Raw genomic sequence first — 20695 nt, forward strand, 5'->3', positions numbered from 1 at the left:
CAGGAACTTGTGATTGTGCTGAAGTCGACGTAATTCTACTGTGACGTAATTCTACTGTGACGAAGTGTGGAAGTACAACATACAGAGACATGATGTTGACGCCCACACAATGTTCATGTTGTCTGAGATGAGATGAAATGTATTTTGAAGTTTATTGTACAAGGTACTTTTGAAATAGCATAATGGAGCTCCATATTGCCTCTATGTTTGAACTCCCACAGCGGAGTTCCTATTTGTTCTGAAGGAAGTTTTTGTAATGTAATGTGGAGGTCGACACTGAACGTCTTACTTTATGCTGAAGTCATATTCATGTGACTAAGTGTTGATGCACGGCTTTCAAATGGTAAAACATACAAGTATTGTATTGTGTTTATGACTTCATCGTGAAGTACTGTTGAAGTTGAAGCTCCGACCTAATGTTTAGCCATTGTAAAGTCGATTCTTCTATTTGTACGTTGAAGTTTTGAAGGCAGCCTCTGTAGAATCGCCATGCACATGGCAACAATACAGCTAGCAGGTATTTTACTTCTTGCTGCCTGCTGGCCTAACTTCGCTCTTTCGTCCTACGAGAATAGATACTTTATTTCTAATCTAACCAAGCATTATGATCCAAGGGTGCGGCCAGTCATCAAACGATCTGAAGTGACCAATATATATGTGACTTTAGGCTTAGTATCCATAATCACGCTTGAAGAAAAGGATGAAATTTTAAGCACAAAAATGTGGTTAACAATGGCATGGCATGATCGTTTCTTAAAATGGAACAAAACTGGAGACAGTCCAGAAACTCTGTTGCTCCGGATCAGTGATATTTGGTCGCCAACGATTATTTTCCTCAACACCGTGTCGGATGTGAAATACACGAAAGATGAAGAGGACAAGGCCATCGTGTACAACACTGGACTTGTTGTGTACGTGCACAATGGTCGACTGGATACTCGCTGTAAGGTTAACATCCAACAGTTCCCCTTTGATCAGCAGGTATGTTTCATATCCATGTCTCCCATGGTCACCGCACTCAGCGGGGAAGATGTCACTGTGCAAAATCCAAATGTTGATCTGGAATCGTTCGAGGAGAATGGAGAGTGGGAGTTAGTAGAAGCGACATTTGCTCCGAAAAATATCAGTTCCAGGGGAGCAAATGTTACCACTGCCATTGCTGCCTTAACACTTAAGAGACGAACCACCTTCTACATCCTCAACAATATCCTGCCTGTCGTGTTCCTGTCCTTTCTTAACACCTTCGTCTTCCTATTGCCCGAGGACAGTGGTGAGAAGATATCCCTGTGTGTCTCCATCCTGTTGTCCTATGCCATGTTCCTGACCCTCATCAGTTCCTACCTACCAGCGAACTCCGACCACCTGTGTTTCTTCAGTGTCTACGTCACCCTGCTTGTGTTGATCAGCACACTCACATGTCTCGTCACAATCTTCATGTTGGTACTTCACACTCACCTGCAGAAAGGGAAGGACGTTCCAAGGTGGCTGCGTGGTCTTAATGAGACAAGGGGCAAAGTGGAACCGGCTGAACAAGAACCAAAGAATGGCACCAATGAAATGTCAGCCCAAACAGGAGACGTCGACATAGTGCGAAAGCTGAACTTGATTTCATTTGTAACATTCTTTTCCCTAACAGGTATTACAAATATGTTATATTTCTTAGGTGCAAATACATAAACCAACAAACTTTGCACGCTAGTTTTAACTCTTATTGTGATATTCTAGTTGTTTTACTGTCCTTTGACGACAGGTGTATATAATAGCACATGTTTCATTTCAATGTCAAATATGGTCACGATGTGGCTGAAATATTGCCGATGTGACGTTAAATCTTAACTCACTCACTCACTCATAAATCAACATCTGAGTGTGTGCCTTGGTGAAATTATTCATTATATGTATTCATTTCTGAGCTGTTTCAAGGGTGGATATCTGGTTCATATACAAAGTTTTAGATTAAACTTTAGTTGGAACACTCCGATATTATGGCTGATCATTTCCAACATCGATTCGATCTCGGGTTTTCACATTTCCAACCAAAATCGAGGAGGACTGTTAAAGCTAACTTATGAATGTAAGGAATTCCAGTAATAGTATAAATAACATTGGAATGCCAATTCAGTAATCGCGATATGAATCGAAATCGATGACAGCTGACATGAAAACGACAACATGCAGCATGCAGACTGAACTGAGCAACACTCATTAGTTGAGACAGAAAGACCAGGGGAATCTGCCTGCATACTCTAGGCATAAACAACGGGGAGAGTTCTTGGGATATTCAACTTCTGTATTATTAACATGGGCGACGTTTCGGTGTAGCTACTATTTGCTTGATAACGGTGGAAATAGCTTCACTGAAATGTCGCTCATATTGAGTGAGTGAGTGAGTTTGGTTTTACGCCGCTTTTAGCAATATTCCAGCAATATCACGGCAATATCATTGTACCCATGTGGTCGCTCATATTGATAACAAAGAAATTGCATGTCCATAGAACTCTCCCCGTTGTTTATCACACCAACTTCTGGATGCCACTAAAAGAGGTTTCTCTAGGCTTAAATACCAACAACGGGGTTTGCTGTTTGAAAACATTGTGCGTGATGACCTTGTTATATGTGTGTATAATGTAAGAGAATTTCAAATAATACCGATGTATTCAGTTTTTTCGAATATGCAAACTGTAAGGAGACAAGCAAATACAATTCACAGTGCACCACTTCCCATGCCCATTGATGAAATATACTAAAAAAATAGAAACTGGACACCCACGTAATTAGTAATAATTGTGAGGGGGTAATTCTATTTAGTTTCGTGTGCAATACACGCGGCAATGACATGTGGTGTTGTGCCTGCCGTGCCTTCCCTGCCGTGCCTACCTTGCCGTACCTACCTTGCTGTGCCTACCTTGCCGTGCCTTCTTTGCCGTGCCTACCCTGCCGTACCTACAATACCGGGTCTACTTTGCAGTGCCTACCTTGCCGTGCCTACCATGCCGTACCTACCCTGCCGTACCTACCGTACCGTACCTACCCTGCCGTACCTACCCTACCGGGTCTACCTTGCCGCTCCAACCTTGCCGTGCCTACCCTGCCGTACCTACCCTGCCGTACCTACCTTGCTGTGCCTACCTTGCCGTGCCTTCTTTGCCGTGCCTACCCTGCCGTACCTACAATACCGGGTCTACTTTGCAGTGCCTACCTTGCCGTGCCTACCATGCCGTACCTACCCTGCCGTACCTACCGTACCGTACCTACCTACCCTGCCGTACCTACCCTACCGGGTCTACCTTGCCGCTCCAACCTTGCCGTGCCTACCCTGCCGTACCTACCCTGCCGTACCTACCTTGCTGTACCTACCGTACCTGTCCTACCGTATCTACCCTGCTGTACCTACCCTGCCGTACCTACCCTACCGTACCTGCCCTACCGGGTCTACTTTGCTGTACCTACCCTGCCGTACCTACCCTGCCGTGCCTACCCTACCGTACCTACCCTACCGTACCTGCCCTACCGGGTCTACTTTGCTGTACCTATCCTGCCGTACCTACCCTACCCTGCCTACCCTGCTGTACCTACCCTGCCGTGCCTACCCTACCGTACTTAACCTGCCGTGCCTACCATGCTGTGCCTACCTTGCCGTGCCTACCTTGCCGTACCTACCGTACCTACCCAACCGTACTTCCTACCCTACCCTTCCTACACTTTGTACCTACCTTTGCCGTACCTACCCTGCCGTACCTACAATACCGGGTCCTACACTTTGCAGTGCCTAATTTGCTGCGCCTACCTTGCCGTACCTACCCTGCCGTACCTTCCCTGCATTACCTTCTCTGCCGTACCTACCCTGTCGTGTTTACCCTACTGGACCCAACCTGCCGTACCTATCCCTGTCGTACCCACCCTACCGTACCCACCCTGCCGTACCTACCCTCCTCCTGTACCTACCCTGTCGTATATACCCTTCCGTACCTAGCCTGCAGTACATACCCTAACGTGTCTACCTTGTCGTACCTATCCTGCCATGCCTACCCATCCGAGCCTACCCTGCCGTACCTACCCGGACATACCTATCCCTCCGTGCCTACCCTGCCATACCTACCCCTCCGTGCCTACCCTGCCATACCTACCCCTCCGTGCCTACCTGCCGTACCTACCCTACTTTACCTACCCTGCCATACCAACCCCTCCGTGCCTACGCTGCCGTACCTACCCTGCCATACCTACCCCTCTGTGCCTATCCTCACTGTACCTACCCTGCCGTGCCTACCTTGCCGTGCCTACCCTGCCGTGTCTACCCTCCTGTACCTATCCTGCCGTACCTACCCTTCCGTACCTACCTTGCCGTACCTTGCCTAACGTGTCTACCTTGTCGTACCTACCCTACCGTGCCTACCTTGCTGTAACTACCCTACCGTATCTACCTTGCCGTACCTACCTTGCCGTACCTACCCTGCCGTGCCTACCCTACCGTGCCTACCCTGCCGTACCTAGCCTGCTGTACCTACCGTGCCATACCTACCCTACCGTACCTAGCCTGCCGTACCTAGCCTGCCATTACCTACCCTACCGTGCCTACCATGCCGTCCGTACTTGGCCTTACCTACCTTTGCCACTGCCGCAGAGGCACCCGAGACAAGAATCACACGTGTTGAAGGATAAAACTCAGAAAGGTATAAGTTATGGTACATTTATTGACATGAAAACACATAGAATCCAGGAAAAGGCCAATTATATATACATATTATTGCTTGCCTCTCATCAATATTACAGATGTATGACGACGGTCGAGTATGACCCAGTATGGTTCCTGCCAATCCGGTGATTTACATTACATATGATTATGTAAAAAAGACCATGTCCATTATTTGTAAACTATTTTGTGAAAGATCAAACAAGAATCGAGGATCGCTGGTTGACATCTTCCCACCATTTATCCTTTCCGCCGGACATTCCGTGGTGTGGTCCTGGATACAGGTGTTGCACCCGGACCCTTTCTGTCGCCAGGTGTGCGTCGTGTAGCGTTGTTTGTCCGTAGGACACGTGTCATCTTTATGGTACGAGTGCCCTGGGAACTTCCTCCTCTACGTCCACCACTACTAGCGCGTGTATTGCCTATGCTGTTTTTGTTGCTGTTCGTGTTGTGAACACCGTTCACGCTGTCACCATCACTGTCGTTTCTGCTGTTCACGTCGCCGACATCACTGTCGTTTCTGTTGTTCACGTTGTCGACATCACTTTCGAATCTGCTGTTCGCGTTGTCGATATCGGTGCTGTTGTTGTCGCTGTTGTTGCTGATGCCACTTATACCTTCACCGTTGTATATGCTGTCGCCGTGTCCGTCGGTGTCTTCAATGACGCTTCGGTTGCTGCTAGGCGCCCTAGTTGGGCTGGATCTCAGGTTGTAAAACCCCTGCCACCAGGTAGCCTGGCGTTTGGTTATGGACGCCGCCTCTACACCAGGGGGCTGCAGCACAGCCGCTGTAAACAATGAAACTGAATTAAGTACACGTGTAATGAAAGCAAATCAATTATATAAATATATATACGATACACATAATAATGGCTTTGTAGTGAAATGACGAGCTTCATAGAGCATTCCCGTCCATGTGCTTAAAGCGGCACTCCAACATTTATCATGTCAACGTGGAACACGTCTGTTGGTTTTGTGAGAATCCTTAAATGGTATAAATGAGCGTATTCAAAAGAATGTAGGCACGTTCGTATACGCTGAAAGCAGCTTTAACCAATCACGTGATGGTCGAACCAAGTGGCAAGAGCGTGTTCGTTTGTCAAACATGAAACACTTCAGTGAGTGAGTGAGTGCGTTTGGATCAATGTTTGTTTCGGCGTGTCAACTTGATGTTCAGGAAAACCCCAAGAATGACTGACTGACTGAGTTTGGTTTTACGCCGCTTTAAGCAATATTCCAGCAACATCACGGCGGGGGACACCAGAAATGGGCTTCACACATTGTACCCATGTGGGGATTCGAACCCGGGTCTTCGGCGTGACGAGCCAACGCTTTAACCACTAGGCTACCCCGAGAATGACACTCCATCAGCAGGGTATGGTGGGGACAACCTCGAGATACTAAAAGGGAGAATACCGGATTCGAAACAACACTTATAGATTTTTGGTAAGCTTCACGGCGAATTTTGGACATCCGCAGACCGTTGCACTCTCATTTTGTTTGACCGCCATGACAGTTAATATTTAAACAGTAACTCCTTAATATTATCTCATTGTCAGAGGACGATGCCCAAAATATGAAAACACTTCTGTTGTAGATTGTTGTGAGAGCTTAAACCCGGACATGTTGTCAAAGGCATAATTTACAGGATCGTGGTCATCTCACCAAATAGTGGCCATATTACCGAATAATGGCCATCTCACCGAATAGTGGTCATCTGACCGAACAGTGGCCATATTACCATATAGTGGCCATCTGACCGAATAGTGGCCATCTCACCGAATAGTGGCCATCTCACCAAATAGTGGCCATATTATCATATAGTGGCCAACTCACGGAATAGTGGCCATCTCACGGAATAGTGGACATATTACCATATAGTGGCCATCTCACGGAATAGTGGCCATATTACCATCTAGTGGCCATCTCACGGAATAAAGGCCATATTACCATATAGTGGCCATCTCACGGAAAAGTGGCCATATTACCATATAGTGGCCATCTCACCGAATAGTGGCCATATTTCCATATAGTGGCCATCTCACCGAATAGTGGCCATATTTCCATCTAGTGGCCATCTCACGGAATAAAGGCCATATTACCATATAGTGGCCATCTCACGGAATAGTGGCCATATTACCATATAGTGGCCATCTCACGGAATAGTTGCCATATTACAATCTAGTGGCCATCTCACGGAATAGTGGCCATATTACCATCTAGTGGCCATCTCACGGAATAGTGGCCATATTTCCATATAGTGGCCATCTCACGGAATAGTGGCCATCTCACGGAATAGTGGCCATCTCACGGAAAAGTGGCCATATTACCATCTAGTGGCCATCTCACGGAATAGTGGCCATATTACCATATAGTGGCCATCTCACGGAAAAGTGGCCATATTACCATATAGTGGCCATCTCACGGAATAGTGGCCATATTACCATATAGTGGCCATCTCACCGAATAGTGGCCATATTTCCATCTAGTGGCCATCTCACGGAATAAAGGCCATATTACCATATAGTGGCCATCTAACGGAATAGTGGCCATATTACCATATAGTGGCCATCTCACGGAATAGTGGCCATATTACAATCTAGTGGCCATCTCACGGAATAGTGGCCATATTACCATATAGTGGCCATCTCACGGAATAGTGGCCATATTTCCATATAGTGGCCATCTCACGGAATAGTGACCATATTTCCATCTAGTGGCCATCTCACGGAATAGTGGCCATATTACCATATAGTGGCCATCTCACGGAATAGTGGCCATCTCACGGAAAAGTGGCTATATTACCATATAGTGGCCATCCCACGGAATAGTGGCCATATTACCATCTAGTGGCCATCTCACGGAATAGTGGCCATATTACCATCTAGTGGCCATCCCACGGAATAGTGGCCATATTACCATCTAGTGGCCATCTCACCGAATAGTGGCCATATTACCATATAGTGGCCATCTCACGGAATAGTGGCCATATTACCATATAGTGGCCATCTCACCGAATAGTGGCCATATTACCATATAGTGCCCATCTCACGGAATAGTGGTCATATTACCATATAGTGGCCATCTCACCGAATAGTGGCCATATTACCATATAGTGCCCATCTCACGGAATAGTGGCCATATTACCATATAGTGGCCATCTCACGGAATAGTGGCCATATTACCATATAGTGGCCATCTCACGGAAAAGTGGCCATATTACCATCTAGTGGCCATCTCACCGAATAGTGGCCATATTACCATATAGTGGCCATCTCACGGAAAAGTGGCCATATTACCATATAGTGGCCATCTCACCAAATAGTGGCCATATTACCATATAGTGGCCATCTCACCAAATAGTGGCCATATTACCATATAGTGGCCATCTCACCTAATAGTGGCCATATTACCATATAGTGGCCATCTCACCGAATAGTGGCCATCTCACGGAATAGTAGCCATATTACCATATAGTGGCCATATTACCATATAGTGGCCATCTCACCGAATAGTGGCCATATTACCCGAGAATGGCCATATCACTGGATGGAGGCACGCTGTCTGACTCTACGATCTTCCATGGCCCTTACCTATGTTACCAGACCTTGTTACCAGACCATGTGACGGGTCATTATGCCAAACCAAGTGACCAGACCACGTGATCAGACCAATTTGCCACTCAAGTTACCAGACAGTATCAGCAGACCATGTTACTGGACTCTGTTACCAGACATTAACCAGATTGTGCCGCGGGTCATTATGCCAAACCAAGTTACCAGACCTTGTCGCCAGTCAAGTTAAAATATTATGTTACCAGGCCAACCCTGCTACCAGATTATATTCCAGAACCATGTTGCCAGACTTTGTCACCAGACAAGTTGCCGTTATGCAGACCCTGTTGCCACATTATGTTATCAGTTCAGGTTACCAGTCCACGTTGCCAGACCATTTTACTAGGACTGATGCAGAATGTGTTACCAGACCTGGTCTGTTACAGACCATGCCAAAAGACCGTGTTACAGAAAAAGCTACCAGGAAATGTTACCGGATCAATTCGCAACACTATGACTCAACTATATTCAACAATGAAAAGTAATTTTAAATTTGAAAGCATTTACTTTATTTATGAAGGAATGAAATATTTCATTGGTAATGTTATAATAATAATAATAATAATAATAATAATGTAAATGTGATGAAATATCCACTTACCCCCAAACACAATTAATCCATAATACAGCCACATAGTTGCCCCGTCGATCATCAAACCCACTGGGGTGAAATCACTTCACTTTTATATGATTGTTCTCACAGCCTTGTAATGAGTGACACCCATATCGCTCCATTACTTCATTGAAGTCTGAATTTAAAATGTGTAACGTTACCTAATGGCTATACTACGAGACGAATGCATATTTATTTAGCTTACAATACCAAACTAACGTCAATGGTCACCGCGTGTAATCCATCAGTTCCCATTAAGCTCGATGGGCGGTAGTCTGTCTGGGTCCTTGAACATCACGAAGTGTACGAGGATTCATGTCAACAATTTTCAGACATATGCACATATTTTTTTTTAAAATACGTCTGTTATTTAAAAAAGTAATACTACACGTCGTATTTATTCTAATTTTTTTACGAATAAAATAGCATTCTGTTACCATCTTCAAATAGAATGTACTTATAAGGGATGGTTCAAAAGATATCTGCATATTGTCCTGTCTTTCTGTCAGTATATGTATTACTTGTGGGGGGTTGGGGTGGATGTTGGTGGTGGGGGGTCCCTAGTCATGAATCTGTGATTCTTAATTAGAACTAAGTGCCCGAAGTGGATAGGCTTGTGTTGATTTTGAGGGTACGGCATGCTTGGGTTGCGGTAAACGGGATGAAGGCGATGAGTTTAACAAACATTAGATGCACGAACTGTTGTTTGATTTACCTAACTCAGCTCTCAGTATGCATAGCCGCTTTTCAGCAATGTCATGCGTTGCGTGTAATCTATTTCATTTCCTTCAAGAATGTCTGTCTGGTATATTTTGTGATTTATCTGGCAGTGCCGTTCATACATGTATGTGCTTTTTTGGTCACTCAGGCATGGAATCCAACGATTCTGTATTTTATTCCATATATTCTATATCAGGTATGCATGCAACCCTTGTCGGCTGGTCGTGTGTGTGTGTGTGTGTGCGTGCGTGCGTGCGTGCGTGCGTGCGTGCGTGCGTGCGTGCGTGCGTGCGTGCGTGCGTGCGTGCATGCGTGCATGCGTGTGTGTGTTAGAGTTCGCTCGCCACGCTAACCCCTAAGGTTTGATTCGCTTGGCGGTTTATCCAAGTCACTGACTTTCCTTGTCGTGACTCCATTGTGTATTTGCCGATATGTAGTTCTACTACTGCCAGCGTTCAATGGTTCAATGCTGGGGTTTGCTGGGTTTTGAGCTGCTTCCGTAGCAACCATCACCTGACCAAGTGTAGTCACACGATAATGTTACTGCAACTGTCAGTTTCTCACCGATAGTCATTGCTCATTTTAGTACACGCATGTTTATGCTCAACAAAATTAGAAACGTGACACCCCCATTATTGATAATAATTGTGATGTTATGTCATTTCCTTTTAGTTCGGGTTCGAATCCTGGATATTCACTCAGTAAACAATGTTTCAAAGTTTGACGTATGGGCTTTCATGTAAGTAGAAGTGAAGTAGTTAACTCCAGTAGGATGTAGCAAAAAAAACCCATTTCTGCCCGGTTTCTTAAGTTACTAACAATGCCTCCATATATATAGCGCCAAACTCCACACCAGGTATGCTCATAGCGCTAAGTTGTGTCATGAAGTCTTTGGTCTTGAGCAACTATATGAAGAACTTTTATGCCGTGTTTCATAAACTGCCAAAAATAAAATATTAAAATACTGACATTATCCATAATTCTGTAATTGTGGTCTGTTCCATAATCTTGTCTTAAATGTTCAAGATACCGTGGCATTACAGGACTTCTCTAAGGCCGTTATCAAGACACAAGAAAAGTCATTATGACTGTACTTTTCGGCGTTTATTACAGGCATATAATCGTAAGATTGAAAACAATATCATAGGAACAAATATGTTATTGAAATTACCAAATTGATCAGATTTAGACATTTCAGACATTTATTAGTAATTATATCAAATTAAACTCTTCAGTCATCATGTCAATGGCTTCATTATGTTTAGGCAGTGGCAAGGCTAGAAGTGGCATCACACAGAGACATTTAAACTAATGGATGAAATCTTTTGAAACAAAAGGGTTATAGCTTGCTTCAGTATAATCATTCTTCAAGAATAACTATTTCCTTGTCACCACGTCACCTTTAGGGGCTGAAGAAGGTTTACCGACAAGCCACTTAATTTCAAGACATGATTTTTGCCATCATAGTGTGGAATAACAGCAACATTGTTCACCATGACTTGTTGTGGCATTTTGCCGACTCCAAAGATTGTGATTCCATCCAGTTGCATTTCCGAACCCACGTCATAGTTGTCAACAAAAACTATACTCTCGAGAATCTTCCCTGCCATAGAGAAAGACACCCGACTGTATTTCTCCTTCTCAACAGAATCTAAAGATTTGCCATCGTCCCAGTACACTTCCCCTTCGGCAGAACCGTCATCAGCTAATGCAACTAAAAGTGAGAAGCTCTGATTCCGGAGAGCTGCAGTCGTCAGGGAAGCTGGTTTGGTAGGTAGGACTGACCCTCCTCGAACGTGCAGGTTGATCTTTGACAAGGGGGCATCGAGACGAACACTTTCACCAACGGTAGAGAGTCGAGAACCATTGTAGAAGTCGTACCAAACATCAGATGGGAAATAAGCTGACACAGACGTAGCCCCTTCTTCCAGGACGGGGGATATGAGGAGGGAGGTCCCCCACAGGAACTGTTTGTCGACTTCTGAAGCTTCTCCTGGGTACTGGAAAAACAAAGGCCTGACAACAGGCGTCCCCTGAATGTGGTTCCTGAAGAACAGACTGTAAAGATAGGGCAGAAGGTGGTACCTTGTCTGAAGAACTGACCTCATGTAACCCTGTGTCACTGGATCAAACGATCCTGGATCTTGGTCATTCTGTCCTAATGCATCGTGGTTCCTCATGAAGGGGTAAAACGCTCCTACCTGCATCCATCGGGTGCACAGCTCTGGTGTTGTACCTCCACCGAAACCACAAATATCAGCTCCAACAAACGGAATACCGAACATCTGAAAGTTGATAATACCAGGAATGGAATAATATAAGTCCGGCCACCCTGATGTGTTATCGCCAAGCCAGTGTCCTCCATATCGTCCAGAGCTTGGAAAGGTGGAGCGAGATATCACTATGTTCCTCTCAGACTTCAACTGATGTAGGACACCCATCGATGCTCTTGCTTCACTGAATCCGTACAGGCTGTGCACATTGTAATGTGATGAGACATACTGTTGTGCCGAAGGACAGAGTGTTCTGGAAAACAGTGAAGATCCGTCTATAACCGGTGGAATGAAAGGAGGATGGTCCAGGGAGTTATTCGTACATCCTGATATTGACCCGTCCGCAAAGTTGGATGGTTCATTCATGTCTGTCCAAAGACCATCAAATGGCACAACATCGTAATATAGCTTGGCCTGTCTGTACCACCAGTCTGTTGTATTTGGGTTTAAGAAATCAGGGAACACGGTTTGTCCAGGCCATACTTTACCCTGCAAAATGCTTCCATTGTGTGCTTTAATGAAGATGTCATCCTTCACGCCTTCATCATAGGGAGGGTAAGTGCCAGGTGTCTGAACACTGCTAATACCAGGGTCTACTATAATGACATACTTTTGGTCATGCTGATGCAAGTCCTCGACTATGGTTGGCAATCCTGCATAAGATTTATTGTCATATGTCCAATCGAGATGAGAAGCCATGTAGTCTATATCATTCCATTGCACATCATAAGGAATATTTGCTGCTCGGTTCCTGTCAATGACCTTTTTCACTTCAGTTGAAGACAAGTAGCCCCACTTACACAAATGGAACCCGAAAGACCAAAATGGAGGAAAGAAGGGTTTTCCGATAAGGCTGACGTACTGCTGAACAACGGCATCAGGAGTCGGTCCAAGGAAGACATAGAAATCAAGGATGCCTCCTATACTTCTATAGGTGAGAGCAGAGGATCCGTAAGAGGGTTGAAGGTCGACCTCCATGGCGTTGCTGTTTAATAGGAAGACACCATGAGCATTATTCTTTCCATCCAGGTTCATGAAGAATGGATGGGAACCATAGAGGTTCTCGTCCAGGATCGGCGGTTGATCCCGAGCCCAAAAGGTGATCTTTGTCCAATCTGTGTCCAGTTTGAGACTTGACCGATGTTCACCTAACCCGTAGACATTGCTAGTAGCCAGCTGGGTTCCGATTTGGATATACTGATCAGCAAATATTAGAGGAGATACTCCTGAAGAGTCGAACATGATATCCCCTGTCGAGGTCCTTCTAATAGTGATTGCAAACTGTTCAACTGATAAACTGACCTGATAGTCCGGGTTGCTGGCCATCTCTTTCCCTTTTTGGAGATCGATAGGAACTTCATACCTTTTATTGTTGGGGTCAAATATTTTGAAGCGGAGTCGTTCATTGGTCTCATACGTGACCTCCAGTTTCAGCTCCATCACATCGCCCGGGTAGGGGGACTGTGTGGACCTTTGGAGCACAGCTTCCATTCCGTGGGTGAACTCCTGAAAGGATGCGACTCGGTAGGAGTTGTTGAAAATCCGAGGATAAAAGCATGTTGGTACTCCTTGACCAACATTCGTATCCCAGCAACACCCTCGAGCTTCACATGTCTGCTGGACAGCGCCTTTTCCCTCCGGCCAACAGTCGAAGCGATCCGAGTCGAATGTGACGTCACACTGAGGGGCACCCACATGCAGGTTAGGAACAGTGGTGTTCTGACTCGACGACTTCGATCCACAGTGGAAATAGCTCAGGAAGTTTTGAAACTGTGTCGGGTTTATGATGGAGAATGTTCCAAGAGCAAACAAGGAAAAGGTCAGCGTAAGAAGGACGACATCCATTGCGAGTCCCCATGACGTCAATCTCAGTCTCCTTCGGGGTTTGGGAAGAAAAACGAGCATCTCTTCCTCTTTCCGTCCCATTTCAGTATATATCTGAGTACTGAAGTGAGCAACAACAATGTGATACAGGCAGGACAGTAGTCTAGTTGCAGTAATATATTATCACACGAGCGTTATCTGTCAGGTGATTACTGATATGAAAGTCGCTTTATCATCAGCGGAAAGCCTTGACAGTGTCCTACAATACACTGTATTCACTAACAGTGAAACACCGTTGTGTCTAAGTTGAAAAGACCTATGTAAATAATTCGAGTTGTCTAATGTTCGACGGAGCTGCAAAAGTATTACTCATATAGGAATATGGAGGGGCCCAGCTTTAACTTCGCGACAACAGTGTGACTAACTAACTCACTCACTCGAAACAACGGAGTTTGAGTGTATAGGTTATGCATAGATACTATTGGGTGTATACAATAAGAAGTATGACACTGGGTACCCTGCAGCTGGTGATACACGTTGGTATCTACTTGGTTAGTGTTGTGTCTGCCGGTATAGTTTGGTCTCGAGTTCCATCATGACATTCATGCTTTCCATTCCATTTTCAGCTCCAAGGGGTTTAATAATCTCAGACAACCGGATTGATACCGCTGTTGATTGACCAGAAAAACTATGCATTATCATTGTCTCAAATAGCCTGTACTTAACAATCTAATAAGATATTTCCTTAATTATTTACCAGCCGTTAATGCTTCATGGTCTTGTAGACAGTAAATTCCTCTTGTATAGGAATTATTATATGGATGAGTGAGTGAGAGAGAGTTTACTCCGTTTTTAGCAAAATACCAACAATATCATGAAAGTATACACCAGAAATGCACTTCACACCTTGTAATAATTGGGGTTTTCGAACCTGGACCTCCGGCGGGACAAGTAAACGCTTTAACCACGTGCCTACTTTACCATTCACGTTGGCTTATTTCACCATTGTTAAGCGACTTGAATGGCTTGTTGAATATATGTGTACTTTTACAAAATGTCTTCCGTGAAGACCCGACTCTGGAGACCAATTGTTTGACATAGGTAACTGGATAAAATTGGGTTGTCAGTCTCGACGTTTTGGTTTTTATGGTATAAAACGGTAAATTGCTAATTATATTAACCCCCAGTTTGTCCTCCCCAGATGAAGCTATTTACAACCGCCGAAATACCGGAAATAGTGCTTGGTATCATAAAAAGAAACAAACAAAACGGACAAAGGTGCGCACATGTAATAAAACATGTGGCTGCTGGTACAGAAATGATTGGAATAATCAGGTGGAAAAAAAATATGTTTTTAAACTTCGCTTTTACATTTGAAAAACACACTTTGCTTTAGCTAAGCTTTAATGGAGGCACGCGTAACATTGTTTTCCTGATAGGTACATCATTTCAGTTACCACAGTACAACAAGTAACGTTAGCGCAGCCGTTATATACGCAGTTCAATAACAAGAGTCGTCCTTCTCTATCTCGCCATCTGATATACCCTGGTCCCAGATTCATCTGCCTGTCAGAAATAGGCCAAGTCAGAGGAACCTCTACCTGCGCATCACCACGCCGTATCTCCGCTATCACGCTTTGAACCTTAGACACGTTTGGTCTCATTGATTTTCGTATTACAAAAAGACGTTGTCGCTTCTATAAAACCTCACAAGACAATCTTTAGACAACGTGCATCCAGTCCTCTAATATCTAATACTTTCACGCCCATGAAGGGTCGTATCATATCCTTAGTTAATCCCTCCATACTCACGAGGGGGTAATACATTATTGTAATCCATCTCCCATTGGCCCATATTGTTGTATATCACCAAGATGTGGATCGCCGTAAACTTTCAGTCCAGTATAAGTCCATACTGCTGTAAATATACTATCAATAAAAAGAAACGCATAGGCGTCGCCATTGCGCTCAACGTCTCCGTTATCTAAAATTATCCACTTGGTTACATAGACATTTCCATTTTCTAGACTGATGTTCAAATTCATGCACTCAACTCTATTTGTGGACGAGTTATGCATGTTTGAAAATACAACATTTTCGCAACGCATTTCTGGCCTATGCGTTTCTTTTTTTGATGGTATATATACTCTTTTAAAAAGTAGGGGAACTTCATGTTTAATTTACGATTGAAACAATTGGGAGATATATCGGAAAAAAAATGTTGATATGATAATAATGAATGTTTTGAGAGTGCATCACCACTTGACTTCCTTATGACCTTAGTTGTTTGTACAGTAATCGCTCTTGATAGATGATTGGTGTATGACGTGAAATTTGCATCTATACGATTTTCATTTTCAAACAAAAAGAAACGGCTAGAAACAAACACTAACAACTGTGATGCAAGATGATTGTCAAAATTTATGGTCTACAGCGGTTTATCGACCTTCTTGAAAACCGTCAAAATCAAGTATGTCACCCATGCACGTGCATGGGGCTACTGCGTTGTGCATGTGCATCCCATGTGTTGTGTTTGGGGGTGGTGATAAAGAGAAATGGTGGTGCGTTCATAAGATGTTTGTCTCTGAAAAGTTTGTTAACGCTTATACTTCCTATCTAAATTGAAAGTTTAGGTTCCCCTTCTTTGTTTAAGATTATATAAAAATCGCGAAACATTTATGGTAGGACACCAGCCTTGTGCTAGTCACATTATGTGCCAGGATAGTCACACCGACTCCAAACAAACGAAATGTCTACATCGACTAGGGTAAGAGTGATCTCCCTTTGATAAAAGGCAGTTACTCTTGTGGGATGTATATTATGATGACGAGAATGTGCAGAGTGAACTTTAGCACCAGATACAGTGCCCTTATGGGCCACATGGGCACTGTATCCGGTATCAAAATGAACCATGCTAAGCGGCTATCCGGCTTTTGTGCTCATCACTTCAAAGCCTCGTTGCACGTGTTTATGCAATCAGTCAAAAATAACATTATGCTGTCAACAGTACTCCACGAACTGCAGACACAAAATGTGTGTAGGCAATTCGTATTTGTCCCCCATGTAGTAATGTTATCGTACGTAACAGGTTCCAGTTAGAAATATGTTGACTGTTGTCACTATCCGACTGATGAATAACTTACCCACTGAAGTACAGTGTTCATTCCTAACGTTGTAAAAAATAAATAATATTACATAGACCAAATAAATAGTTCAATAAAGAAAATCATCTTAATTTGAAAGAATGAAAAAAAACTGAGGTTGTAGGAGGCTGTACCTTCCACGGAAGTTAAAGTAGCGTAAAATAAATGTCCTCCTCAAGCCATTCACAGTATTTTTCATCTTACGTGATCTTAATCGTAGCATTTCTGTATATTTTAACTGTTTGGCTAAACACTCTTGTAATCACCAATTTTTAGAGGGGTGGTGTAAATCTAGCTAGGGTCCATGCAAAAGTACATGACCTATAAGTCCCCATGGTCACTACAGTGGTGGCCAAACTTTGGCTGCTGGTGATCTTAGTCCATTTTTGTATTGAATTGTTACAAAAATTCGCATTTTATTGCTTAATACTAGTTTTAAATGATTATCTGTAATATTCTGCTTCTTTAACATACCTTTGTTGACAGGTTTTATAGTCTCCAAATATGTTTTAATTCAGATAACATTTTAGTCACGAAAATGAATGTATGACCTGTTTTAGTCACGATATAGCTTAAATATTGCCGAGTCACTATAGATTTTAACTCACTCATCCTTTCACTCATGACCATTGCAAATGCGACCGGATGGGGTGCATGTGCAAGCTGTTGCAATGTGTTTTGTTCAGGATGTCTGTCTGGTTCAAATATTGTGGCTTCATGTACACTGTGGTTCCGTTGGGATGCTGATGTTGTATGTGGTCCATGTTGCTGTATTCTTTATCTCCAAAGTAGCACTTCAGGACTTCAGTTCGGATATTCCACAATGTGATTTGACGAAATAAATAGATCCATGAACATATCTATTTAGGAGTTAATGAACATACATGTACTCCAATGACTGTAAACAATTTGACAAAAACAAATGGACAATTCCAAATTGATATGATTCAGCAAAATTTAGATGTTACATAACTTTACAGTAATTACACAGGCGGAAGGGTTATTTTCAACATTTTCTAAGAAGTGGCAACGGGGCGCTCAAGTGGAATCTAACAGACGGAAGTCTTTTGAAATATTAGGCTGGTTTGATGACAGCATTAAGTATACCAAAGGATGTTCGAAAACCAGATTGTTAGATCCTAAAAAAGCTTGAATAATTTCAAGGGGATTACAAATGGATATAACCTAGACATTAACAACCCGACTATATTAGACTTCATTGAGAGATAATGTATTATACGTGAAAAAGGGTTATCTGATCACAACTCACATAACCAGTCATTGTCAACTGACTCCACTTATTGTCAAATCACAGGATTAACCTGAAGCCGGTTGTTGTTAAAGAGAAACATTTCCATCAGTATACTGATCACTGGCTACTGATCGATGAAGAAGTCTTTCTGTCAGTTTCCCTTGTTGCCACAATCGTAAGATTGGATACAATATCATCTGAACAAAACTTTCATTGAAATTACCAAACTGATCAGTATAGACATTTCAGACATTTAGTAGTAATTAGAACTTAAGCTTTGTTTAGTCATCATGTCAATGGCTCCATTATGTTTAGGCGGTGGCAAGGCTAGAAGTGGCATCACACAGAGACATTTAAACTAATGGATGAAATCTTTTGAAACAAAAGGGTTATAGCCTGCTTCAGTATAACCATTCTTCAAGAATAACTATTCCCTTGTCACCACGTCACCTTTAGGGGCTGAAGAAGGTTTACCGACAAGCCACTTAATTTCAAGACATGATTTTTACCATCATAGTGTGGAATAACAGCAACATTGTTCACCATGACTTGTTGTGGCATTTTGCCGACTCCAAAGATTGTGATTCCATCCAGTTGCATTTCCGAACCCACGTCATAGTTGTCAACAAAAACTATACTCTCGAGAATCTTCCCTGCCACAGAGAAAGACACCGAAGAATATTTCTCCTTCTCAACAGAATCTAAAGATTTGCCATCGTCCCAGTACACTTCCCCTTCAGCAGAACCGTCATCAGCTAATGCAACTAAAAGTGAGAAGCTCTGATTCCGGAGAGCTGCAGTCGTCAGGGAAGCTGGTTTGGTGGGTAGGACTGACCCTCCTCGAACATGAAGGTTGATCTTTGACAAGGGGGCATCGAGACGAACACTTTCACCAACGGTAGAGAGTCGAGAACCGTTGTAGAAGTCGTACCAAACGTCAGATGGGAAATAAGCTGACACAAACGTAGCCCCTTCTTCCAGGACGGGGGATATGAGGAGGGAGGTCCCCCACAGGAACTGTTTGTCGACTTCTGAAGCTTCTCCTGGGTACTGGAAAAACAAAGGCCTGACAACAGGCGTTCCCTGAATGTGGTTCCTGAAGAACAGACTGTAAAGATAGGGCAGAAGGTGGTACCTTGTCTGAAGAACTGACCTCATGTAACCCTGTGTCACTAGATCAAATGATCCTGGATCTTGGTCTTTCTGTCCTAATGCATCGTGGTTCCTCATGAAGGGGTAAAACGCTCCTACCTGCATCCATCGGGTGCACAGCTCTGGTGTTGTACCTCCACCGAAACCACAAATATCAGCTCCAACAAACGGAATACCGAACATCTGAAAGTTGATTATACCAGGAATGGAATAATATAGGTCTTTCCATCCAGATCGGTTATCGCCAAGCCAGTGTCCTCCATATCGTCCAGAGCTTGGAAAGGTGGAGCGAGATATCACTATGCTCCTCTCAGACTTCAACTGATTTAGGACACCCATCGATGCTCTTGCTTCACTGAATCCGTACAGGCTGTGCACATTGTAATGTGATGAGACATACTGTTGTGCCGAAGGACAGAGTGTTCTGGAAAACAGTGAAGATCCGTCTATAACCGGTGGAATGAAAGGAGGATTGTCCAGGGAGCTATTTGTACATCCTGATATTGACCCGTCCACAAAATTAGAAGGTTCATTCATGTCTGTCCAAAGACCATCAAACGGCACAACATCGTGATACCTCTTTGCCTGTCTATACCACCAGTCTGTTGCATTTGGGTTTAAGAAATCAGGGAACACGGTTTGTCCGGGCCATACTTTACCCTGTAAATTGCTTCCATCGTGAGCTTTAACGAAGATGTCATCCTTCACACCTTCATCATAGGGAGGGTAGGTGCCAGGTGATTCAACACTGCTAATACCAGGGTCTACTATGATGACATACTTTTGGTCATGCTGATGCAAGTCCTCGACTATAGCTGGTAACCCTGCATATGTTGTATTGTCATACGTCCAATCGAGATGAGAAGCCATGTAGTCTATATCATTCCATTGCACATCATAAGGAATATTTGCTGCTCGGTTCCTGTCAATGACCTTTTTCACTTCAGTTGAAGACATGTAACCATATTTGCACAAATGGAACCCGAAAGACCAAAATGGAGGAAAGAAGGGTTTTCCGATGAGATTGACATACTGTCGAACAACGGCGTCAGGAGTAGGTCCAAGGAAGACATAGAAATCTAGGATGCCTCCTATACTTCTATAGGTGAGAGCAGAGGATCCGTAGGAGGGTTGAAGGTCCACCTCCATGGCGTTGCTGTTTAATAGGAATACACCATGAGCATTATTCTTTCCATCCAGGTTCATGAAGAATGGATGGGAACCATAGAGGTTCTCGTCCAGGATCGGTGCTTGATCCCGAGCCCAAAAGGTGATCTTTGTCCAATCTGTGTCCAGTTTGAGACTTGACCGATGTTCACCTAGCCCGTAGACATTGCTAGTAGCCAGCTGGGTTCCGATCTGGATATACTGATCAGCAAATATTAGAGGAGATACTCCTGAAGAGTCGAACATG

At 43.7% G+C, this 20695-nt stretch overlaps 3 protein-coding genes across 3 annotated transcripts in view; 1 reads left to right on the forward strand and 2 right to left on the reverse strand.

The window, feature by feature from the left end:
• Positions 1-732: 732 nt before the first annotated feature.
• LOC124264444 (neuronal acetylcholine receptor subunit alpha-6-like) lies at positions 733-1677 on the forward strand. The gene has a single exon (XM_046699187.1). The coding sequence runs from the start codon at positions 733-735 to the stop codon at positions 1675-1677; it is 945 nt and encodes a 314-aa protein (XP_046555143.1).
• Positions 1678-10726: 9049 nt separating this feature from the next.
• Positions 10727-13874, reverse strand: LOC124264441 (lysosomal alpha-glucosidase-like). The gene is made up of 2 exons (XM_046699184.1): positions 10914-13874; positions 10727-10835 (listed from the first exon to the last, which is right to left on the reverse strand). The coding sequence occupies exon 1, from the start codon at positions 13834-13836 to the stop codon at positions 11026-11028; it is 2811 nt and encodes a 936-aa protein (XP_046555140.1). The 5' UTR covers positions 13837-13874; the 3' UTR covers positions 10727-10835; positions 10914-11025.
• A 4693-nt stretch (positions 13875-18567) lies between these two features.
• The window catches only part of LOC124264445 (lysosomal alpha-glucosidase-like), a 2811-nt gene continuing 683 nt past the window's right edge, over positions 18568-20695 (reverse strand). The window contains exon 1 of the mRNA XM_046699188.1: positions 18568-20695. This exon is cut by the window's right edge and continues 683 nt beyond it. Coding sequence (XP_046555144.1) covers positions 18568-20695 — 2128 coding nt within the window.

Source organism: Haliotis rubra, unplaced genomic scaffold, assembly GCF_003918875.1.
Source record: "Haliotis rubra isolate DU_JTF1 unplaced genomic scaffold, ASM391887v1 Scf924, whole genome shotgun sequence".
NCBI lineage: Eukaryota > Metazoa > Mollusca > Gastropoda > Lepetellida > Haliotidae > Haliotis > Haliotis rubra.